Below are 25,171 nucleotides of genomic sequence, written 5' to 3'. Positions count from 1 at the left end.
AGGGCTTTTAGGCCGCCCCTTGTAAAACTAGACCAATAGCGAGACGAGCAGAGGCGGACGAGGGTTTCCTGGGGCCCTGGGCCAGAGCAAGTGGACCCTCCTCCCGCTCCGGGGCTCCCGCCCCTTGTCCAATCAGAAGCAATATGCTAATAAGGTGTATGGTCTCCCCCGCGCTGTGTAGTTTCATTCTCCTCGCGGCTGGCTTTTTCACGCGCTTTCCCTTGCCCGAGCCATGGGGGAAGACATGATGTGTGTGAAGGGGGGACTTGGGGCTCCCCACTCAGTTAATGCACAGAGCGGGGGAGATGGAGCAGGGACCTGCCTTGCAAAGGATGCGGCAGCCATGGAGTCCCTGGAGGAGGTAAGCTGTGATCTTCCTCCAGAGCAGTGCCCTGGGAACCTGACTCCCACCCCGGCTCTGCAACGGAGGGACTGGGGTTAGGGTGGAGACGGGGGGTTATTCTGAAGATCCCAGTGTCACAGCAGCCCTGTGATTGTTTTTACAGCCCCCACAGGCAGGCTGCAGGACCTCGCAGTGTCTGTGGATGAGGTACGATTTGCACTGCAGCCGCTGTTGAATTGTGTGTCCATTCTTCGGCCACAAATTGAGATCGAATATTTTCGTTTCCCCCAAAGTGAGGTGTTGGGTTAAGGGGAGACTGGGCGGGGGGGGGCGGTTTCCAGGAAATGAACAGTAGCTTTTAGACGTGCCAGAAAACCCAGTAAAACACCCAGAATTGCTCCCCAGTCGGCGAGACGTCCCGCCTTTCAGAAAGGGCTCCTGTTCTCTGGCATCCTCCCTTCGGGGCACAAATCAACCCCGTGAGCAGACCCCACTTCTCCCTTCCCGAGGAGCCTGGCCCGGAGCGCGGCGCACATCGCTTGGCCTCCTGCCCTGACCCCTCCAACCTCTGGGGTCCCATGCTCGTGGCTGGGGGGGGGTGTTACGGCAGCTGGGGGGGGGGCAGGCTCCTGGGGGACAGGGCAGCCGGGGTCTTTGCAGGAGCCTTCGCGAGCGAAGCTCACCCCTGAGCAACCCGACCGCTGCGCTCGCCCCTCGTGGGCTGCGAGCCGGAGCCGCGAACAGGCCGCGTGGCCGGGGAGCTCTCAGGTGAAGGGGAGACGGTGTCGGACCCTGCATTGGCCTGGCTGGGGCGGGCGGGCTCGCTCTGCTCGTAACTCCAGCGGGAGAACAAGGTTCCGCCCCCAGGGTGATGTTTAAGTTGGGGGGAAGGGGGAGAGACACCTTTAAATCTGCTTGAATGCTCTGGGTGTCGTTGTGATGCGCTGTCACCCCCAGCGCCCCTGTCTTCTTTCACTGCATCTCTCCCGGGTGGTGGGTGCAAGACCCAGGCTGTGGCTGCCTTTGTCTGTACCCCGCTGGCCGGGTTCCTCTCCCTTCTCGGGGGCAGCGGTGTCGTGGCCGGGCTGGTCCCGGAATGCGAGAGAGACAAGGCGGGGAGCTGACAGCTTTTCTTGGACCAACTTCTGGTGCTGAAAGGTGCAAACTCTGGAGCTCCACAGAGCTCTTCTTCGGGTTTCCTCTGATGGCCTCCCCCAGCCCTGAAGACGAGCTCTGTGGAGCTCCGAGTTTGTATCTTCCACCCATGGCAGTTAGTCCAGGAACAGGAATTACCCAGCTGGTCTCTCTCTTTCCTTGTTGCCGTCCTCCTCTTTCTCTCCACCCGTTTCACATCAGATGTTCAGGCTGGGAGCTCTTTGTGGCAGAGATCGTCTTACTATCTGTGCGCAGCATCCCTAGACCAACCCCTAACCCGATCCAGGACAGAAACCTCTGAGCTCGACCCTATTTCTTTCCACTGCAGTCCTGCCTCAGGGATGGAGGCCCCATTGTGCCAGATGCCATAAAAAACACATCACAAAAAGACAATCCTTTCCCCAGGGAGTGTGCAGGCGAAGCACAATAAGTAATTCTCAGCCGCTTGTGCAGAGGAGCAGCAGCGACCTCTAGTGGGAAGAGGAATTCCCATTGCTGGAGCACAGACAATCATAACAACAACGTAATAAAGAATACAACTGCTCGAGAGGTTGGATCCCAAAGGGCTTTGCAAACCACGTCCTTACAAACAAATCCTTTCCCCCCACTACTGACATGCAGCCACCTCTGGGGTGAAACTCCACAACTGTTCAGCAGCACACAACACCGGCAGACGATGTCTTAGGGGAATGGTTGAAGCAGAATCCACTCGCCTATTGGAATTTCACAGGGCATTTGAGGGAGGCAAATTGGAGTCCCCCGAACTGTCATTTGAACCGACTCAGGTCTCCCCCATTAAAGAAGAGCCATAGGATTTGTAACGACCATAATGGGACCTTGCTTTTAACTCCCAGCTGAATCCTGACACCAGCAGAGGTAACAGCGCCCCCAGCGGCCAGGTTGAGCCTCTGGGTTCAGTTCTGCCTCAGCCGGGGGTGTCATCCGTCTTATTTGTTTCAACACTGAGTTTCCCTTGAGGTTTCCCATTGGGAAACAGCCTGGGTCTGTCTCTGTTCAGCTTTTATAAGCTCACAGGGTCAAACCTCAAGGAATTACATTTGAATGCACCAAGCCAGAGATTCCTCCCAGCCAGTGATTCCTACATCGAGCCCAGAACTTGTGACGGAGTTAGAGCAGATCGTTCGTAAGAGAGCAACTCCGTGTAAAGACTTGGAGTGAATTCTCTCCTCTCCGGCCTCCCAGCACCTTGCTTTCCTGACCTACAGCGTGCCCGGCTCTTTGAGAGCTGACCCTGAGAAAAGCCCTCACTCGTACATTGAGCCTGAAGGCTTTTTACTAGGGCTGGCAAGCGATTAAAAAAAATAATCGCGCTTAATCGCACTGTTAAACAATAAGAGACTATCATTTATTTAAATATTTTTGGATGTTTTCTACATTTTTTATATATATTGATTTCAATTACAACAGAATACAAAGTGTACGGTGCTCACTTTATATTTTTGGTTACAAATATTTGCACTGTAAAAAACAAAAGAAAGAGAATATTTCAGTTCACCTAATACAAGTACTGGAGTGCAATCTCTTTATCATGAAAGTTGAACTTACAAATGTAGCATTATGTACAAAAAATAACTGCATTCAAAAATAAAACAATGTAAAACTTTGAAGCCTACAAGTCCACTCAGTCCTACTTCAGCCAATCGCTCAGACAAACAAGTTTGGTTACAATTTGCAGGAGATAATGTTGCCCACTTCTTATTTACAATATGACCTGAAAGTGGGAACAGACGTTTGCATGGCACTGTTGTAGCCGGCATCACAAGATATTTATGTGCCAGACGTGCTAAAGATTCATATGTCCTTCCAAGCTTAAACCACCATTCTGGAGGCCATGCGTCCATGCTGATGACGGGTTCTGCTCGATAACGATCCATGGCAGAGCGGACTGAGGCATGTTCATTTTCATCATCTGAATCAGATGCCACCAGCAGAGGGTTGATTTTCTTTTTTGGTGGTTTGGGTTCTGTAGTTTCCGTATCAGAGTGTTGCTCTTTTAAGGCATCTGACAGCATGCTCCACGCCCCGTCCCGATCAGATTTTGGAAGGTACTTCAGATTCTTAAACCTTGGGTTGAGTGCTGAATCTATCCTTAGAAATCTCACACTGGTACCTTCTTTGCATTTTGTCAAATCTGCTGTGCAAGTGTTCTTTAAATGAACATGTGTTGGGTCATCATCCCAGACTGCTATAGCATGAAATATAGGGCAGAATGTGGGTAAAATAGAACAGGAGACATTCAATTCTCCCCCAAGGAGTTCAGTCACAAATTTAATTAATGCATTTTTTTTTTTAACGAGCATTATCAGCATGGAAGCATGTCCTCTGGAATGGTGGCTGAAGCATGAAGGGGCGTATGAATGTTCAGCATATCTGGCACATAAATACCTTGCAATGCTGGCCAGAAAAGTGCCATGCGAATGCCTGTTCTCACTTTCAGGTGACATTGTAAATAAGAAGGGGGCAGCAGTATCTCCCGTCAATGTAAGCAAAACTTGTTTGTCTTAGCGATTGGCTGAACAAGAAGTAGGACTGAGTGAACTTGTGGGCTCTAAAGTTTTACGTTGTTTCGTTTTTGAGTGCAGTTGTGTAAGAAAAAAATCTACATCTGTAAGTTACACTTTCACGATAAAGAGATTGCACTACAGGACTTGTATGAGGTGAATTGAAAAATACTATTTCTTTTATTATTTTTACAGTGCAAATATTTGTAATAAAAACAATAATGTAAAGTGAGCAATGTACACTTTGTATTCTGTGTTGTAATAGGAATCAATATATTTGCAAATGTAGAAAAACATTCAAAAATATTTAATCAATTTCAATTGGTATTCTATTGTTTAACAGTGTGATTAATCACGATTAATTTTTTTAATCACAGTTTTTTGAGTTAATCACGTGAGTTAACAGCGATTAATTGACAGCCCTGCTTTTTACACAACTGTAGGGGAAACGTCAGCAATGTCTAGAACTAGAGCTGATACAGTGTAAGCCTAGTTCATGAAAAACGTGAAAAGAAATGACAGTTTGACGTCCTTTGAAGGAAGTAGAAAAGTGAAAGTCCTCCCCCACTTTTCAAATGGAGGGAAATGTTAAGAGTAAACGTTTATTTCCCCTCCAAAACTGAATGAAATCCTCCCTCCCACCCTCAAAACCAGTATTTCCATTTTAAGTCCACTCCCCCCATCTAAAAATGAAAAATGGCAATCAAAATAAAAACTTTCATTTGGGTCAAAATGGCATTTTCCATTAAAAAACAACTTTGAACAAGAGTTTTCATTCGGCTGTAGTTTGAAGGTTCAGAATTAATGACCCCTCGGTTCCCATCTCTCCCTCCAGAGGGATCCGGGTGCAAACTCTGCCCCAGGGACTGGCTGCTGCACGGGGACAAGTGCTACTGGCTGTCTAAGGAGCGTAAAGACTGGACTGGGAGCCGTGACGACTGCTCGGGGAAGAGCTCTCGCATGCTCGTGATCCACAACCGGGAGGAGATGGTAACAGAAAATACAGGCTCATCCAACTCCAGCTGGGGAAAGACGTGTGTCACTAGTTACAATCCCAGTGTAGCCTGACTCTACCACCCCCCCGCAAATCAAACTCCACACTGGGGTGTTTTCTCCCCTTCTAGGGGTTTGGCTTATTAACATACAGTTCAGAACAAGAACCCCACAGCTTTCCCACCCCAGGCTGCCCAGCTGGCTCCTGTAGGCGTTTCACTCCCAGGCCCTCTGTCTGAGAGCTCAGCAGAGCCCTTCTGCAGAGAGCTACTCACACAAATCTCCTACCCCATCAAATCTCTCCCTGCCCAGACTGGCTGCCCTTGTAGCCCCACCAGGCCTGGCTCCTGGTCACCTGCTCCCATCACCTTTGCCTCTGAGTCCAGGGGCACCTAGTCACAGGTGAGGCTCAACCCAGGACTCCCTTAAAGGGCCAGCTCACCCTGTGCCACCAAGGACTGGTGCTGATGTTACCATGTCTGCATAGGGAGAGCCACGTTTACCTGCCCTGGGACCCTGCCCGCCCAGGGGAGAGGGTGAACTAACTCAGGGGCTGGTGGGGTCTCCTGCTGGCATTATGGGCAGAGCTAGTGAAGGAGAGAGCAGGCATTTCATGGGATCACTAAGGGAATTGTAGCATGTTACAGGATACTCATCCCCACCCCCTCTGCTTTGCACATCGCAGGATTTCATACAAGATGTTGTACAAGATGCAAACTACATCTGGATTGGCCTTAAAGTGACACCCCCGGGGGGGAAATGGCCCTGGGTGGACGGTTCCCCATTAGATCCAGTGCGGTGAGTGCTGCCTGACATTTATTCTTTGAGATGTTTGGGGAAAGCTCCCATTGTATAACTTGCTAACGTTGAATGTCCAACGTCTGTTTGAGGCCTGGTCTACACTGAAAAGTCTTACCAGCGTGACTACGTCGGTTAAGGGTATTTTTCCGAACAGAGGGGTGCCAGCAAAGGCCCCAGTGTAGCTGCCGTTCTACCAATCTCTCTGTGTGTAGAGCAGTGTAGCTTAGGGGGACCAGGGGAGCTGGCATAAGCGATAGTGGTAGAAGCACGTGTATATGGATAGAACTGTACTTATCCTTAGGGGACCCAGCTATTTCCCTCTTTCCATTGTGAAAACTGAGCATTTATTCCTGTTGTTTCCTATCTTTTAACCAGTTACTGATCCATGAGAGGTTTCAGAGTAGCAGCCGTGTTAGTCTGTATGCGCAAAAAGAAAAGGAGGACTTGTGGCACCTTGGAGACTAACCAATTTATCTGAGCATAAGCTTTCGTGAGCTACAGCTCACTTCATCGGATGCATACTGTGGAAAATACAGAAGATGTTTATATACATACAAACCATGAAAAAATGGGTGTTTATCACTACAAAAGGTTTTCTCTCCCCCTACCCCACTCTCCTGCTGGTAATAGCTTATCTAAAGTGATCACTCTCCTTACAATGTGTATGATAATCAAAGTGGGCCATTTCCAGCTCAAAGCCAGGTTTTCTCCCCCCCCCCCATTTTTTTTTCCCCACACACACAAACCCACTCTCCTGTGCTTCTGTGGGGGAATGTCAGGGCAGTGAAAGCGGAGGCTGGTGCCTTGCCTCAGTTAGGCAGAGTTCCTGGTGCAGCTGAGGGAGGTTGGAAAGGCTGGATTTGAGCCGTTGCACTGGTGGAAAAAGAGACAGCACGGATGGGGGGACAAGATGTGCAAATAGCATCTCTGGTTTTCACCTGAGTCCACAGTGCTCTGCCCAGTGATGCGCAGAGCATTCCCCGATATTCCGGAATTGCTCAGATGTGATGGTCACAAGAAATCACAGTCCGGCTTTTCCAGGGCTAGATTCTATAATACTCTTGTTACCAGCCCCCTTCCACGGCAGCCTCCTGTGCCTGTGTAAATGCATCGGGTTTGGTGCAGATCCAGGGTCTCTCACTGCTGCATTGCAAGCTGCTGACCGCACTCAGACCGTTCAGATACGCGCAGTCTCCTGCTCCTCCGATCGGAAACCTGCAAGAGAGAAGCCAGGGAGCTGGTGTCAGGCAGGAGCTGGACATTTCCCATCAGTCACAGGCAGGGAGAGACGCTCTCGCACAGTGCAGGGAGCTGCTGCACTCACAGCCCCTCAGGATTCCCCTTCCTGCACCTGCCACAGGCCCCAGCTAGAAAGGGGGCAGTGGGGCAGCAAGGCCAGGAAAGGTTCGAAGATCAACTGACCTCCATGGAGCATTTATGCCGGGTGGGTATTAACCCAGTTCCTACTCCCCCCTGCACACCCAGCTGGGTCTGGATGGGCCCCTGCAGGCCCAACCCACCCAAACTGCCCTGGGCGCAGGTTCCAGGTGACTCTCAGCATGGCGAGGAGCAGCAGTAACGCCGCACAGAGGAGCTGGGTCCAGGGCTCCCTGGACAGTTTACATCAGCTCTCAGGCCAGAGGCCTGTCAGGACAGGCTGTATTGCAGGGGGCGGCTGGAGTGAAATGCCAGCAGCACAAACCCAGCGGCCATGGGGTGACCCCAGCCACTCACACAGAGCTTCCCGTGAGAGCTGGAGGCCAGCGCTTCCCACCTGGGAACAGGGTGGGGTCCAGGCCCACAGGCAAATCCTCCCCCATGGTCCCATCCTGGCTACTCACAGTAGGCATGTGCTGGGCTGGGAGGAGGCCCAGCACTACTCTTTGGGCAGGCCGGGATCTCCCTGCCCTCAGGCCGCCAGCCTCTGGCTCGGGGTGAGATCTGTCCCAGAGAAGGGAGAACCCAGCCCAAAGCCACCTGAACAGATGGCTGTGGGTGGCTCCCCCACCAGCATCACCCCAGAAGAGCTCTGAGGGGATGGCAATGATGCACCCAGAGCCTTCTGCTGGGGCGGGCGCCCACAGGGTGGCAGATTTCAGGGTTAACACCCCACTGAGATGCCTGTTTACCCAGTTCGGGTAAATTGGCGTCACATTAGCTATCCTCCAGTCACCGGGTACAGAAGCGGATTGAAATGATAGGTTACAGACTACAGTTAGTAGTCCTGCAATTTCACATTTGAGTTCCTGGTCCTGGTGACTTGTTACTGTTTAGTTTCTCAATTTGTTCCAAAACCTCCTCTAATGACACCTCCATCTGGGACAGTTCCTCAGATTTGTCACCTAAAAAGGACGGCTCAGGTTTGGGAATCTCCCTCACATGCTCAGCCATCAAAACTGATGCAAAGAATTCATTTCGTTTCTCTGCAATGGCATGGTGCCAGCTGCCGTGTGGACAGACCCCAAACAGGCCTGCTAACAGATGGGCTCATGATGCAATCACAAAGACAGACTGCTGCCGACATCAGGGCATCCTTACTGGAATATGTGAAAATATCTGGCTGGGATGAAACTACAGGTCATCAACTGACTTGTTTTCTAAGCCTCCTCTGGGGACATTTTCCAGCTTCCCATCAATCGCAAAGGGTTTTTTTAAAAATGCCATTCAGCTGTAAGTACCTAAGACTGGCCACATGGGTCAGACCAATGGTTCATCTAGCCCAGTGTCCTGTCCTCCGATACTGGCCAGCGGTAGGTGCTTCCGAGGGAATGAACAGAACAGGGTCAGGATCGAGTGATCCATCCCATTCACACCCAGCTTCTGGCAGTCAGATGTTTATGGACACTCAGAGCATGGGGTTGCATCCCTGACCTTCCTGGCTGATAGGAACTGGTCGAGCTATCCTCTGTGAACTTATCTACTTCTTGTTTGAACAGAGTTCTACTATCGGCCTTCACAACATCCCCTGGCAACAAGCTCCACAGGTTGACTGTGTGTTGTGTGAAGAAATACTTCCTTTTGTTTGTGTCAAACCTGCTGCCTATTCATTTAATTGTGTGACCGCTAGGTCTTGCGTTACGTGAAGGAGTAAACAACACTTCCCTCTGCACTTTCTCGACCCCTCTCATGATTTTATAGACCTCCTATATCCCCCCCTTAGTCGTCTCCCCTCATATGGAAGCTGTTCTATATCTGTAATCCTATGGGGATACTTGAAAACCCCTATTATTATTGGGTTTTCTGCTTTTGTAGCCTCTCTAATCTCGGTGAATTTCACAGTCACCATCCTGGTCAGTAGTATATTCCTGCTGCTAGATTCTTATTCTTCAAGCGTGGAATTTCTATTCTGAGAGATGCTAGGATACAGTTGGGTTTGTTTAAGATTTTTACTGTACTTTACTCTATGCTTTCCTGGACATGTAGTGCCTCTCCCCGGCCAGCGTGACCTACTCTGCCGTTCTTTCAGTGCTGACGGTCCAGGGTCAAACCCTGCTATCGGCTCAACTGGGGTTTGGTTATTTGATCACACCCAGATCCCACTGAAATCCCTCTTGGGATGTCGTCTGGCCCATCTCTACTGTACCCCACTTCTCATGGCAGCCCCAGGCACTCAGCGTTTGTGACCATCAGGCATCTTTAACGCAGATGGCCCCACTAAAGCCAGACAGATCTGAAAGCTTTGGCCAGTCTGCCAGCAGACAACACTTGCTTCCACCCATCACTAACACGCAGAGTACAGAGCACTGACTGGTGAGTCGGCTGAACTCGCTATCTCAGACGCCAGGGACGCAAAGCCCAGGGAATTCACAGAGGACTTACAGGTTGTTGAATTTGGTGCCATTGGCCCATTTCCAGACCTGCCCAGGGTCCCTCCGGAGGCCGATCCAGTGGTCAAATCTGCCTTTATAGCACAGCACGAAAGCCTAAACACAGCAGAGGGAGAGGTGGGGTCAGAGCACAGGCTCTGTGCACCAGAGACTCACAGGGATACACTGAAGGGCTCTGTTTTCAGGGAACAGCTGGGGATTTTTGCCTCCCTCTTGCCCAGCTCTGGGTAATTCAGTATTAACTTTCCCATCCCAAACCCAGCTCCCCCTCACACCAATCTGCCCGGGGCTGGAGCAGCTCTTGGGTGCTGCCGGGTCTAAGCTGTCCCCGCACCTCTCCATAAAAGGCCACATTCTGTGTCAAAGCCTCGCCTTACAGAACAGCTGAGCTCCCCTCCCCATCACAGGGGAAGGGGAAGGAAAGAGCCCAGCTGAGCTCAATAAGGGATGCTGGGAAGGGCCAGGGATGAGAGAAGAGCCACCAAATCCTTAGCCAGAAGGGGCCAGGGCTAAGATGAGCCCCCCCATCCTCATCTGGCTACCCAAGAGCACTGGCTCTTCAAGTCAATCTGGGATCTCAGTACCCCTTTGGCCCCATGCCACCCAGAAGACACTCAAGCCAGCCTAGCCCGAGAGAGGGCGGTCTCCTTTTGAGAGGGCTGACAGTGAGTGATCCCTGCAGTCAGACACGGACACTAGAGGTGCCCCGGGCCAGCCAGCCAGGCCTGGCATTCAGCAACTGGAAGCTCATTTACTCAGAGCTGCTCCTCGAGCCCAGGTTCTCCTGCAGCAGCTGCTGAGCCAACACCAGAACGTTGCGATTCGAGCATCTCTCACCATTTCCTGCTCACTGTTGATCTCAGCCAGGGAGGCGCTGAGCGCAGAGCAGTAGGTCAGGCTGTAGGTCCAGTTCCTTTCGGCCTCAGAGAAATAGTAGCATTTCCCTCGGTATCCGATCCAGCCGTCTGGGCACGCGGGGCCAGCAATGGGCCCCGGTTCAGCTGACGGACACTTAGGTCTCCACACTGAGAACGAGACAGCGACACGTGGTGTGAGAGAGACCCGCCACCCGCCAACGAGGAGAACATGGGGAGATCAGGCCCTGCGCCGCAGGCTTCTGAGACACCTCGAACCAGGGTGGGTACTGAAAGGCCGTGAGGGAGCCAGGAGGACGCTGGGAATCCAGCCCCAGAGGGGGGTTATCTGACTCTGCTCTCCCTCTCTTGGGTTCACATTCAACAGGGATGCAGCTGACAAACCGCTCATGCCATGAAGCCCAGGACAGAGAGCTGGGCCCAAGCTCAGTGTTACAACATGGGGTGGGCAGAGAGCTGCAGAGGGAGGGGACAGTTACCAGGGGGCCAGCAGGGGGGCAATAATTTATGGGTAGGAGATTAACTTCAACATGATTTGCCAGGTCTAGTACCCCAAGGAGTTCTGCTAGCCTGGACTGCTGCCCCCTCCCCCTGCTCTGCGCTTTGCTTCCCTGGAGAGGCAGGTTGAGATGAAGATGGGAACAAACTCCCTTCCCTTCAGGAGACCGAACGCCCGCTGCCCGGCCTGTCCAGCGCAGCCAGCCAGGTTCACGGTCACCATAAGCAGCTGCCATCTGCGCTCGCACACGCTGTCTGTGCAGGCGGGGACGTCAACAGCGCGACGAGACCCTGCCCTGCCGAGGTCACCAATGGGTGGGTTTCACACTGCGTTAACGGAGGTGTCGGTACTGCGTTCCACGGCTCCTTTCAGTGACACGCCAGCACCTGCCCAGCACTGGGCACGACCCGGGGATGCAGGAAGGCCAGGCTGGCACCTCAGGGCGACACGCTGCAGGCAGAAGGCCCAGCTCATTGCTGCTCTGCACCGTCAATCGCCCCCACTCTGCACGGGGATCAGTGACCGTGCCTGGGGCCCGGCAACAGTGACTTGGACCCAAAGGGCTCAGAGATGGGCTGGGGGGAGCTAATTTCAGTCCCGACACAGAGAGTGCCCAGGTGCAGGGGTCTGGGAGGGAGCAGGAGGGGGGTCTTGGAGGAACATCCCCCAGGAATCCTCTGTCCCAGGGGCAGAAGCCAGACAGGCCAGGAGGAGAGACTGACTGTGGTGGCTCCAGGGGAAATGGGATGTGCAGAGAGGGGGAAGGGAAGGGTGAGAACTCACCTGCCAGGAGAATGATGAGAACTAACAACATGATTGCGAGGGCGACTGCGAGCACAATTGTAGATTTCTTGTAGTTCCATTTCCTGCAGTTGCGACGAGGGTCTGAAACAGAAAGACCCGTCAGGCAGGGCCGCGAGGACACGTCTCGCCGACAGCACCAGGGCTGGAGCTGCCTTAGAACAGTGGTTCTCACCCACCGGTTCGTGTACCCCTGGGGGTAAGCAGAGGTCTTCCACGGGGCACATCAACTCATCGAGAGATTTGCCGAGTGTTACAACAGGCTACATAAAAAGCACTAAGTCAGTACAAGCTAAAATTTCATACAGACAATGACTCGTTTATACTGCTCGATAGACTATACACGGAAAGGTACAGCGTTGATAGTCCAATTGATCTATTTCATAATTAAATACGCAGCAATGAGAGAGTCAGCAATTTTTCAGGAATAGTGGCTGTGACACTTTTGTATTTTTATGTCCGATTTTGGAAGCAAGTTGTTTTTAAGTGAGATGAAACTTAGGAGAGTGCAAGACAAATCAGCCTCCTGACATGGGGACAGTCCTCTGGAAAGGCTGAGAACCACTGGACTCGAACATGCACCGTTCTGTCGATTGCTCCTTCCCTCAGACGCTCTGGGAGAGGACCCTGGAGGGTCAGGCTGGCTGGGGCTGGCAGAACAGCCCCTCCTTCCCCTCAGCCCAGTGCCCTCCCCTGGGCACTCCCAGCCAGGCTGCCAGGAGGCCTGGTGAGCTCAGGGGCACAGAGATAAGGACCCGCATGTCCTGGTGGCAGTTGCTCAAGCTGTCCCCCCACCATCCCCACCCCCATTCTGCCCCCTGCCGAGCGCTGGCTGGGCCCACGCTGCTGAGTGCCCCTGTCCCCGCACACTGGGGTCTCACACTGGCCATACACAGCAGAAGGGGGGAGAACGAACCAGGCAAAGATGGGCCAGGGCTGTCACAGGGGGTCTAACACATCCAGCCCAGGAGGGCCCTGCACAGCACCATGGCGACCACTGTGTCTGGCAGACAGCAGCTGTGAGCCAGGGATCGGTGCCCTGAGAGCCCCTGGGGGTAATCCAGTCCCTGCTGCCCACAGACGGGGGGTTGCTGGGCACTGGCTGCTGCCACTGAGAGCCTGGCCCCAAGTGGGGCAGCCTCAGTGTCTCTCTCCAGCCTGTTCCCAGGCAGCGACACCCCATTACCTGGCTCCCCTCCAGTCTCCAGGTGTCCCTTGCCCTCAACAGGCCACTCCTGCAGCGGCTCTTCACTCCAAGCAGGTCCAGCTGCTGGCCCCATGGTCTCTCTCAGCGACACTCAGGCTGCACACGCTGCTGGAGGCGCTGGGCTGGGGTCGGCTCCGCTCTGTGACCGGGTCCGATTCAGCAGCAGCGAAGCCGAGCTGGGGCGGGGGTCCTGGCCCTGGCTCCCTGCACACCCTGCTCCGGACTCTCCAGCCGATCTGAAAGTCGAGATGGACCCAGCAGGACAGGTCAGTGGGGGGTGGGGCGCGATTTGTGGTTTCTCGTTCCCTGCCCAGCAGCCCAACCCCATGCCAGAGGCGGTGCCATGATGACTGAACCCCTTTAAAAGCCATCGGCCCCTCTGCCCCCCAGGGCTTCAGAGACCTGATCTGCTACGGACCCCACCCGGCGGGCAACACCCACGCGTGACAGGCACCCAGCTGGGGTTGACAGGAGGAAAAAACCCTTCCTCCCCACACAACTCCTGCAATCGAGAGCAAGTCGAGAATCCTAACAGGAGTGGGGAGTTGGTGGGCGGGGGGAGAGAACCAGGATGGACTGAGTAAAATCAAGGCAATTAAATCACCAAGTCCAACGCCTCAATTGAAATGATCAATTTTAATCAACTTATCGATTTACACTTCAGTAATTTTCTAAGGCCAAGTGCCCACCCAGTGGGTGACAGAACCATTAAAACTTCATGTCCAAAACTTCCCCCATGGGGGGGGGGGGGGAGGGGCGGGGAAATTGTGTGAGTGACCCTTTCCTGCCCCCTTTTTCATTGGGAACGCAGGCAGGGGAAGGATGCCCGTGGGAAGCCCTGCCTGGGACCCCCAATCTTGCGGGGGACAGGGGGCAACAGTGCGCTGATGCCCCCCCCCACTGGCTTGGGGCCACGGGCGGAGAAGGGCCCAGGTAGCTCCATGCTGCACACAGGTGCCCCATCCCAGCGAGCAGAGCAGGGGGGTGGGGAGAGCCACCAGACACCTAAGAGAGGCCCTGCCCCCAGAGGAGAAGATAGGGGGAAAAAAGAGAGGCCCCCCGCACCAGCCCGCAGAGGGGGAAGAAACAGACGGGCCCCCCCCGCACAGCCCGGAGAGGGGGAAGGAGGGGGGGGAGACACAGACGGGCGCCCCCCCCTGCCCAGCCCGGAGAGGGGGAAGGAGGGGGGGGAGACACAGACGGGCACCCCCCCCCGCCCAGCCCGGAGAGGGGGAAGGAGGGGGGGGAAGACACAGACAGGCCCCCCCCCCCGCCCAGCCCGGAGAAGGGGAAGGGGGGGAAGACACAGATGGGCCCCCAGCCCGGAGAGGGGGAAAGGGCGGGGGACAGAGACCATGCCCAGGCCAGGGGTCGGGGTCCAGCCCCTGCCGCCCAGTGTCTGGCGCTCCCCCCACGAGCCCGGCGCGGGTCGCACGTTTCTCACCGGCTCAGCAGCGACCGTCCGGGTCCGGGGACTCCCCAGCCTCTGCGGGGCTCTGACCTGCTGCGCTTTAAAGCCTCATGGTGACTCCGCCCCCGCCCGAGGAAGGACATTCCCACCCACCCCAGTTCCCACAACCTCCCCCGCAACTCCAGCCCCTGCACCCATTGCACACACAGCTGCGCCCCCTGCCTGGCCATAGGGCCCCTTCCCTGTCCCCCCAAGAGCAGCTGCAGCAGATCCCAATGGGGGGATCCGCACAGGGACCAGCCAGCTGCACCTGCTGCCGCTCAGCCCTGCAGGGTCCGTGTTTAGCCTCTCCCCGTCCCCGTCCCGGGCAGAGAAGTGCGGTACCTGGGGCTGTGCCAGGCCCATCCCTGCCATGAAGATGCCCTGTGGGCTGCGGTGCCCCGGCACAGGGAGAAGCTGCTGGATCCATCTGGGCTCCGGGCGAGCGCTGGGTTGGGATCAGGCCCCTCTGGGGTGGCTGGGCAGCTGGTTTGCAGGGCTGGTCACCTCCTGGCCCCATGCAGATTGTCTGAATGTGGCAAGCTTCTCTCCAAGGGGAGCTCGGACAGTTCCTCCCAGACCTGTCAGGCAAGACATTGCCTCCATTGTTTAGAACCGGTTGTGGGGTCCCCGGATCAGGATTCCCCCCTTATATCCCCTCACCAGGCCCTGGAGGGACCAGATGGAGGGATCTCACTTCAGTCCTTGGCCCTGGCCTGCTGGGATCCCTCAGGCACGTGGTGACATTCACTCGTGTTCATCCAGTCCCCACTTACAGGATTGTGACCAGTGGTGTCTCTCCCAAGCACCCCTGTCCCAATGCCACCCCAATGGGCTCCGGAGCTGTTGCCCCTCCATTCCCCACCCAGTTCTCTGGCTTCATGCCCTCGCCCATGCTCCTGGTGTCACACCCCACAATCTGATTGGCTGAGAATTCATTCCCAGTGCTTCCAGCCCAGGGTCCCTGTCCCTCCCTTCCCCCTACCCAGCCTGGGACAGGGGCAGCAGCTACCCCTGCAGCCCCACCAGCCGGAGCAAAACGGAGAACACGAGAAGCAAAAGCGTGTGCTTCTCCTTTTAGGGTTGTGTCTCCAGCCCAAGAACCGACCCTCCCATTAGGATTCTGGCCAATGTTTCCGGGAAAACACAAAACCAAGCCAAAGATCCACAAAGCTCCAACCCCTCTCCCTTCCGTTCCCCCTCCCCCTCTCCAGGCTGGGGGGGGGGGCTCTGTCCCCTCTCCCTCCACCTCCCCCTCTCCAGGCTGGGGGGGGGCCTCTGTCCCCTCTCCCTCAACATCCCCCTCTCCAGGCTGGGGGGAGGCCTCTGTCCCCTCTCCCGGCTGGGGGGGGGGGGCCTCTGTCCCCTGTCGCTCCCCCTCTCTGGCCTGGGGGGGGGCCTCTGTCCCCTCTTCCTTCCCCTCCCCCTCCCCGGGCTGGCAGGGGAGGCCTATGTCCCCTCTCCCTGCCCCTCTCCCGGCTGAGGGGTGGGCTTCTGTTCCCTCCCCCTCCCCCTCCCCGTGTCTGGGCGGGGGCGACCTCTGTCCCCTCTCCCTCCCCCTTCCCCTCTCCGGGCCTGGGGGGGGGGGGGGCTCTGTCCCCTCCCCTTCCCCGGGGTGGGGGGGAGGCTCCGTCCCCTCCCCCTCTCCCTCTCCGGGCTGGACAGAGGCCTCCCCCCAGCCCTGAGAAGGGGAGGGAGAGGGAGAGAGGACAGAGGCTCCCGCTCAGCCCGGGGAGGGGGAGGGGGAGGGGACGGAGATTCTCACGGGGTCCCCGGGCGATGCTCTGGAGCTGCTCCCCATGAAGCCAGGCAGGACTCTGGGGCAGTCTCCTCTCGGGGAGCAGCCTGTCTGCAGGACACACAGCTCACCCGGCTCCACCTTCCTGGGCCTGACCTCGGAGCCTTCAGCCTTCTCTGCCCCTCCATGCGCTTCCCACGGCGAGTCCGCCCAGGCGGGGTCCTGGGGGGGCCAGAGGGTCCTGCCCCCCAGCTCCGCAGTCAGATGGGACTCTCAGCCAGCAGGTAAAACTGAGGTTTATTAGACGACAGGAACATGGTCTAACACAGAGCTTGTAGGTGCAGAGAACAGGACCCCTCAGCTGGGTCCATTTTGGGGGGGCAGTCAGCCAGACAACCCCGTCTGCCCTTCACTCCATGTCCCAGCCAGCCCCAAACTGAAACTCCCTCCAGCCCCCCCTCCTCTGGGCTTTGTCCCTTTCCTGGGCCAGGAGGTCACCTGATTCCTTTGTTCTCCAACCCTTTACCTCTCACCTTGCAGGGGGGAAGGGCCAGGCCATCAGGTGCCAGGAAACAGGGTGTCGGCCATTCTCTGTGTCCAGACCCCTGCACACACCTGCCCTCTAGGGCTCTGCAATGATCATACACCCTTATCCCACCCCCTAGATACTTAAGAACTGCATAGGGGAAACTGAGGCACCCCCACACTCTTCAGAGGAAACATTAAGAACAGTCCCACTTCGTCACATCTCTCCCCCCTTCGAGATCGAACTGAGCGGGGTCACTTTAGCCTGTGACCTGGGGAAGTTCGAAGCCACCAACGTTCCTATGGATGCCCCAGCATCTCTCCCATTCCTCGGTAGGAGTTACACTAGAGCCTTCCACTTTCACGCCCTCCCTTGGGTCGGGGGTGGTCGATAGCACTCGCAGGCCGCATGTGGGAAGGTTTATGCGGCCCATGCCCTTTGGCCACCCCAAAACCCCCGTGGCTCAAACTAGAATTGGGTCTTCTCCCCAGCAAGCTGGCCAAACACAGCCACTTGGTTATAGGACTGTTTAACTTTCTTAACAGCTTTCACTTCATCTGAGACCTTCTCAAAGCTATCCACACTGGATCTTTCAACAGGAAAGTCAGTGGATCCATTCACAACAGAACATTTCTGCCTGTTAGGAACTGAAAGTTTCTTGATTAAATCACTTTCACACCCTTCAGTGGCAGTAAACTGCTTGCAAAGGCTCCATGAGGATTCCTTTCCCTAGGGCTTGTCTATGCAACAATTCACCCCTCACAGAAATTCTGTCTTTACCCTCTTCACCGAGGGCTTGCTCTAGAGGAACACTTTCCTGAGCAACAACAGACTCTTTCTGGGTCTCCCTTACATCCAGAATCACCTCTGGCCCATCCGGTGGATTCCTACCCAATCCCCTGTCAGGAAAACTTACAGACTTCCTAGATAAAAGGTCAGAAGCATTCTCCTTCCCTTTGCCACACACAAGTTCAGGAATCTTTTCCTTCTTGCTACAGGTTTCCACACCCTCAGTAGGTAACACAATCACATCACCTTCATGCTCTCCTTGTGCCCTGGCTAGGATCTCACCCTGATTAGACAGAGTTGCTGCACCCTTTCCCAGCCACACACTAGCAATGGGCAAAACACAAGCACCAGAATTGTCTGGTCTCTGGGATTTTACATAGACACTGACTGGATGCGACCTAGTTACAGGGCCATTCTCCCGAGCAGACACAAACTTAGGACCCTTCCCTTCCTGGGCTTTAGCAGAATCCAGAACAAACTCTGAGACAACTGCATGACCCTCAACCGTCACAGGCTGAAAGGCCCCTTCTGTCTTTTCCACAGACAAAGAAGAGCCGGACACACTTTCTCCTTTCCCAGACCCACAGCTTGGGATCTCATTCCCCTTGTCCCAGCACACAAGGCTAGTCACAGACAACTGCTTGGAGATCAGGGTAGCTCCCTCCATAGGCAAGTCAATACCCCCGACAGACACAGGCACGTTTCCTTCCCTGTCACAATTCTCCACCCAGCTAACAGGTAAGGTCCAGGGACACTCATCTTCCACTCTCCTCGCCTTCCCACCCTGCTGCCTAGACACAGCCATCAGCTCACAAGGCTGCCTAGGCTCATCCAGACTTTCCTTACCAAGCACCTTGCCACTCCCAACAGATCCCCTGCCCTGCCTGTGTCTCCCCCCACTCAGCTGGGGTCTCAGCTCCCACTGTGCTCAGCGCTGCCCTTGCTGTCCCAATGGGGTATGCAGCGAGCTCGCTGCTTTCCTCACTGCATCAGAGCCAGCGTGAGCCCCCTCTCCGGTGAGCAAGGGGGTGGGGAGCATCTCTCTGTCCCACCCAGCTCCAGGGGTCTGGTCACAGGCAGGCAGGTAGCCTGAGCCTAGCAACTCCTCCCTGCTGCCAGCCAGGTCATCTGCATTTTCACTGACCATTTCCCTCTCCACTGATTGGTTCCCTGGATTCAAATTCAAACCCTTGGCCATTACAGGAACAGGGCCTGGATCCTGTCCCAAAGAGACAGTCACCCCACAACAGGGTCTCAGAGCTGGTATCCTGGAGCAACCCAACGGCCAGCCAGCCCGACCCCTCCTGGGTCTGCACAGGGATCTGGGCCATAGGCAGGGCGAGGGGCTTCGTCCCTGGGACCCTCACCCAGCTCACCCAGCCCCTCAGTATCTGAGGCTGCACCACCCAGGGCCTAACAACAGTTCTCTCTGTCCCAGGATCTCACCACCCCACGAATGTCTCCCCATTGACCGTCACCTTCCATTCCCACTGGAGGTCCGAGGGGCCTGGCCCCAGGAAACTCCACACAGACATATCGGTTGGGGTCAGGAGTGGGAGCCTGTCCACCTCCCCACCCATCTAGCTGACGGAGTCTATGGCCTTGGGACCCAGCAAGGGAGCTAGACACTGGGGCTTTTCCTGGTTCAAATCGCCAGCCTGCTCAAAGGCAGTGAGGTGGCATCCACATCCCCCCGCCTTCTTAACCAGGGGCAGCAATTTAGTCTCGAGGTTCCCTGCGGAACTGGACCCCCGGGGTCTATCCCCACTCACCCCGGGGAGGTCCCCTAGGCCTCTCCGCTCCCCCACCGCCAGTTCATGCTGCTGCTGTTTCTGCAGCTCTTTCTCCGGCTCTCGCTGTCTCCCACAGTCCTCTTGCTCTCTCGGACTCAGCTCCAATCCCATCCATCTCCGATCCCCGGATGGGGAACCCGATCGTGAAGACCCTCGTCTGGTCGGGGACAGGAGTCTTGGGGATGCCTGGCTACCACTCCAGCTGCTCCCAGATCCTGCTGTAGCCCCATTTGGGGTCAGGAATCTGTCCCTTAGAGCTGTCATCCTCCTCCAGCTGCACGATTAGCTGTGCATTGGTGAACTTTCCAATGCTCAACCCTCGCTTTCTGCACAGGGTTACAATGTCCTTCTTACGGAGACGGTGACAGGCCATCACTCCGCTCTTCCCAAGTTGTTGTGGACTCACAGGCCTGTGTGCTCTCAGCTCCCCACGGTCTCCAGGGAGAACCCCTAGTGTGCCAGCCCTTCTCCAGGTCACCACCTCTTTGCCAGGGTCGAGCTGCAGACTCCTCTGCCCCTGGGACTGCTCGCTGCAATCCCCAGGGGAACCCTGTTACTGCAAAAGTCCTTCTCTCTCCCAGGACCAAGCCGCAGGCTCCTCCGCCCCTGAGACTGCTCACCGCAGTCCCCAGGGGGACCCCATTACTGCACAGTCCTTCTCGCTGGTCACACACTCCCAGGGGTTAACTGCCCCCCGAAACCGCTCCTCTCTGAGCCTTCAGCACACCTGGTTCTCGTCAATCCCCCTTCATGTTACTTCTCCCCAGTCACTTACTGCAGGAAGTGCCATCCACGGGGTGCAGTGCATCCCACCGCTCCCAGCAGTTCTCACGGAGTCCCCGGGCGACGCTCTGGAACTGCTCCCTAAGAAGCCAGTCAGGACTCTGGGGAAGTCTCCTTTCTGTGAGCAGACTGTCTGCAGGACACACAGCTCTCACAGCTTCCACCTTCCTGGGTCTGACCTCGGAGCATTTAGCATCCTCTCTGCCCCTCTGTGCGCTTCCCACAGCGAGTCCGCCCAGGCGGGGTCCTGGGGAAGCCAAAGGGTCCTGCCCCCCAACTCCACAGTCAGCCGTGACTCTCAGCCAACCAGTAAAACAGAGGTTTATTAGATGACAGGAACATGGTCTAAAACAGAGCTTGTAGGTGCAGAGAACCGGACTCCTCAGCTGGGTCCATTTTGGGGGGCAGTGAGCCAGACAACACGTCTGCCCTTCACTCCACTCCCCAGACAGCCCCAAACTGAAACTCCCTCCAGCCCCTCCTCCTCTGTCCCTTTCCCGGGCCAGGAGGTCACCTGATTCCTTTGTTCTCTCACCCTTTAGCTCTCACCTTGCAGGGGGAAGGGCCCGGGCCATTAGTTGCCAGGAAACAGGGTGTCGGCCATTCTCTGTGCCAGACCCCTGCACACACCTGCCCTCTAGGGCTCTGCACTGATCATACACCCTTATCCCACCACCTACATACTTAAGAACTGCATAGGGGAAACTGAGGCACCCCCACACTCTTCAGAGGAGACATTAAGAACAGTCCCACTTTGTCACAGTTGCCTCACCCTGAATGTCACTGATCCCCCAGTTTATAATGCGTCTCCCCGGCCGCTTCTCCTTCTAATTTGAACCTCAGGGAACACATCAAAGCGCTCTCCTGTCCCCCACAGCTGATGGGTTTGGGCCACTGCCAGGGCCCTCTACACTGGGGTTAACATCTGGATCCTGGCCAAGCAGGTTCTAGCCCATGTGGCCAACCCCCAGTGACCAAAAATCACAAGCCAAAGCCCCCCAAAGCCATGAGATTGGCTGAAACAAGATGAGATTTTGAAAACAACTTTGGGTTCTGTTCTTGATCTCCTGGTGGTGGAGCCTTTAGGGGTCACCTTTTCAAGCTTTTCTCCCCAGCCAGGAGGGCTAGAACAAGAAAAACTTCTGATAAAAATGACCAACCCCGCCAAAATCTTCAACCAGAATCAGAAAAAATTAGTCCAGAATGATTGAAAAAAGAACAATTTTTGGTTTTTGAATTTTCCAGGAAGACAGTGAATGTTTTCTATTAAAGCCGACACTTTCCACAAAAACTTGCCTTTAATCAAACACCCAATTTTTCCTAAAAAAAAAGTCAATGGAACCATTTCAGTCCACTGGTTACAGCTGCTGTGAAATCCCCCATCCCACCCACCCCAGTTCCCACAACCTCCCCCGCAACTCCAGCCCCTGCACCCATTGCACACACAGCTGCGCCCCCTGCCTGGCCATAGGGCCCCTTCCCTGTCCCCCCAAGAGCAGCTGCAGGAGATCCCAATGGGGGGATCCACACAGGGACCAGCCAGCTGCACCTGCTGCCGCTCAGACCTGCAGGGTCCGTGTTTAGCCTCTCCCCGTCCCTGTCCTGGGCAGAGAAGTGCGGTACCTGGGGCTGTGCCAGGCCCATCCCTGCCATGAAGATGCCCTGTGGGCTGCGGTGCCCCAGCAGAGGGAGAAGCTGCTGGATCCACCTGGGCTCCGGGTGAGCGCTGGGTTGGGATCAGGCCTCTGGGGTGGCTGGGCAGCTGCTTTGCAGGACTGGTCACCTCCTGGCCCCACGCAGATTGTCTGAACGTGGCAAACTTCTCTCTAAGGGGAGCTCGGACAGTTCCTCCCAGACCTGTCAGTCAAGAGCCAAACACACCGATCTTTGCGGCCAATGGAGAGAGAGAGCGCTCCCCGCCCCACAGGGAGCCCGGACAGGGGGAGGGGGAGGTGGGAGGGGGCCCCCCACCCCACAAGGAGCCCGGACGGGGGAGGGAGGGGGAGGGAGGCGTGCCCCCCACCACAAGGAGCCCGGACAGGGGAGCGGTAGGGGGGCACCCCCCCCCCCCAAGGAGCCCGGACCTGGGAGAGGGAGGACCCCGCCTGGGCGGACTCGCTGTGGGAAGCGCACGGAGGGGCAGAGGAGGCTGAAGGCTCCGAGGTCAGGCCCAGGAAGGTGGAGCCGGGGGAGCTGTGTGTCCTGCAGACAGGCTGCTCCCAGAGAGGAGACTGCCCCAGAGTCCTGCCTGGCTTCATGGGGAGCAGTTCCAGAGCATCGCCGGGGCACTCCAGGACACCCCCCCAAGCCCGGAGAGGGGGAGAGGGAGGGAGCAGGAAATGCTCTCTCTCTCCATTGACCACAAAGATCGGTGTGCTTGGCTCTTCCCCTCCCTTGCACCAAAGTGAAAGCTGCCATTGGTCGGGCTGACATGAGGTGCAGCAGCTATTTGCTAACTCCTCCTACAACCCTAACCCTGTAAGTCCCCACTCTCTCTCCACTGACTATAAGCGCCAGGAGGAGCGGAGCGCGGACGGTCGCTGCTGAGCGGGTGAGAAACGAGCAACCCGCGTCGGTCTCGTCGGGGGAGCGCCGGGACACTGGGGGGGCAGGGGCTGGAAACCGCCCCCCCTCCCCCCCAGCCCGACCCGCCGGAACCCCGACTGGTGGGCTGGGCATCGCCGTTCAGCGACCGCTCCCCCTAAGGGGCTCCCTCCCCCTCTCTGGGCTTGGCGGGGGGGCCTCCGTCCCTCCCCATCTCTGGGCTGGGGGGGGGAACCTCTGTCCCTCGCCTCTAATTCCCAGGTTTCTGATGCTTGAGTTTTGCTGATGCCCACGTCCTGGAAGGGAAGGAGCTGTCCCTGCCCGGCAAGCCGGACCTCTGCCTGCATGAAGTCTCTGCTGTTTAACTGATTTCAGATTCCTGCCCCTGGTTGGAGCTGAATTCACACTGCTGCGGGGTGGCGGGGGGGGGACAGTCTCTCGGAGCCCCACAAGTCTTGTCCATCCCAGCGGCCTTTCAACCCTCTGGCTCTCTGTCTGTACATGCTCAGTGCAGTCCAGGGGTCCTCAAACTGGGGGTCCTGAGGTTATTACATGGGGGGTCACGAACTGTCAGCCTCCACCCCCAAACCATGCTTCATCTCCAGCCATTATAACAGTGTTAAATATATTAAAGTGGTTTTGAATTTATAACGGGGGGTTGCACTCAGAGGCTTGCTGTGTGGAAGGCGTCACCAGGACAAAAGTTGGAGAACCACTGGATAATCCATTTGGTTCTTGGGCTGGAGGCACAACCCTAACAGGAGACGCACACGCTTTTGCTTCTCGTGTTCTCCGTTTTGCTCCGGCTGGTGGGGCTGCAGGGGTAGCTGCTGCCCCTGTCCCAGGCTGGGTAGGGGGAAGGGAGGGACAGGGAGCCTGGGCTGGAAGCACTGGGAATGAATTCTCAGACAGTCAGATTGTGGGGTGTGACACCAGGAGCATGGGCGAGGGCATGAGGCCAGAGAACTGGGTGGGGAATGGAGGGGCAACAGCTCCGGAGCCCATTGGGGTGGCATTGGGACAGGGGTGCTTGGGAGAGACACCACTGGTCACAATCCTGTAAGTGGGGACTGGATGAACACGAGTGAATGTCACCACGTGCCTGAGGGATCCCAGCAGGCCAGGGCCAAGGACTGAAGTGAGATCCCTCCATCTGGTCCCTCCAGGGCGTGGTGAGGGGATATAAGGGGGGAATCCTGATCCGGGGACCCCACAACCGGTTCTAAACAATGGAGGCAATGTCTTGCCTGACAGGTCTGGGAGGAACTGTCCGAGCTCCCCTTAGAGAGAAGCTTGCCATGTTCAGACAATCTGCATGGGGCCAGGAGGTGACCAGCCCTGCAAACCAGCTGCCCAGCCACCCCAGAGGGGCCTGATCCCAACCCAGCACTTGCCCGGAGCCCAGATGGATCCAGCAGCTTCTCCCTCTGCCGGGGCACCGCAGCCCACAGGGCATCTTCATGGCAGGGATGGGCCTGGCACAGCCCCAGGTACCGCACTTCTCTGCCCGGGACGGGGACGGGGAGAGGCTGAACACGGACCCTGCAGGGCTGAGCGGCAGCAGGTGCAGCTGGCTGGTCCCTGGGCGGATCCCCCCATTGGGATCTGCTGCAGCTGCTCTTGGGGGGACAGGGAAGGGGCCCTATGGCCAGGCAGGGGGCGCAGCTGTGTGTGCAATGGGTGCAGGGGCTGGAGTTGCGGGGGAGGTTGTGGGAACTGGGGTGGGTGGGATGGGGGATTTCACAGCAGCTGTAACCAGTGGACTGAAATGGTTCCATTGACTTTTTTTTTAGGAAAAATTGGGTGTTTGATTAAAGGCAAGTTTTTGTAGAAAGTGTCCACTTTAATAAAAAACATTCACTGTCTTCCTGGAAAATTCAAAAACCAAAAATTGTTCTGTTTTCAATCATTCTGCACTAATTTTTTCTGATTCTGGTTGAAGATTTTGGCGGGATTGGCCAGTGTTGTCAGTTTTTCTTGTTCTAGCCCCCCTGGCTGGGGAGAAAAGCTTGAAAAGGTGACCCCTAAAGGCTCCACCACCAGGAGATCAAGAATAGAGCCCAAAGTTGTTTTCAAAGTCTCATCTTGTTTAAGCCAATTTGATGGTTTTGCGGGGCTCTGACTTGTGATTTTTGGTTACTGGGGGTTGGCCACATGGGCTAGAACAAGCTTGGCCAGGATCCAGATGTTAACCCCAGTGTAGAGGGCCCTGGCAGTGGCCCAAACCCATCAGCTGTGGGGGACAGGAGAGAGATTTGATGTGTTCCCTGAAGTTCAAATTAGCAGGAGAAGTGGCCGTGGAGACGCATTATAAACTGGGGGATCAGTGACATTCAGGGTGAGGCAACATTGAAAATACTCAGCGGTTTTACAGTCGCTTTGCTCTGACACTCTCAGCCCTGGTGGAGCAGATCCCCAGGCCCTTCCCTGAACACACCCACAGATACCCCTGCAATGGGGGTCCAGAGCTAGGAGCAGGGCAGGGGGACCCTTGGGCACCAACTCCTCACCGCACTCTCCTCTCC

General features: G+C 56.1%; 2 protein-coding genes across 4 annotated transcripts in view; one reads left to right on the top strand and one right to left on the bottom strand.

Annotated features, from left to right (window-relative positions):
• Positions 1-221: 221 nt before the first annotated feature.
• The window catches only part of LOC119567775 (C-type lectin domain family 2 member D-like), a 38,762-nt gene continuing 13,812 nt past the window's right edge, over positions 222-25,171 (top strand). Inside the window, exon 1 of one of the 2 annotated variants that reach the window (XM_043528298.1) lies at positions 222-361. The gene's annotated coding sequence lies outside the window, so the exon portion shown is untranslated. Of the gene's footprint in view, positions 362-22,620; positions 22,654-25,171 lie in introns of those variants that run through there. The other variant, XM_043528299.1, reaches the window with a different exon arrangement.
• LOC119567772 (C-type lectin domain family 2 member D-like) lies at positions 4,369-15,080 on the bottom strand. Of its 2 annotated transcripts, none has more exons than XM_043528294.1 (6): positions 14,819-15,080; positions 13,003-13,259; positions 11,799-11,900; positions 10,479-10,666; positions 9,634-9,737; positions 4,369-7,029 (listed from the first exon to the last, which is right to left on the bottom strand). In XM_043528294.1, the coding sequence occupies exons 2-6, from the start codon at positions 13,094-13,096 to the stop codon at positions 6,879-6,881; spliced, it is 639 nt and encodes a 212-aa protein (XP_043384229.1). In that variant the 5' UTR covers positions 13,097-13,259; positions 14,819-15,080; the 3' UTR covers positions 4,369-6,878. The 2 variants fall into 2 exon arrangements, with proteins under 2 accessions (XP_043384229.1, XP_037771002.1); XM_037915074.2 differs by lacking the exon at positions 14,819-15,080 and adding an exon at positions 14,468-14,566.

The sequence above is a fragment of the Chelonia mydas genome, chromosome 14 (assembly GCF_015237465.2).
Source record: "Chelonia mydas isolate rCheMyd1 chromosome 14, rCheMyd1.pri.v2, whole genome shotgun sequence".
Lineage (NCBI taxonomy): Eukaryota > Metazoa > Chordata > Testudines > Cheloniidae > Chelonia > Chelonia mydas.
This window is presented reverse-complemented; position numbering and strand designations above follow the sequence as displayed.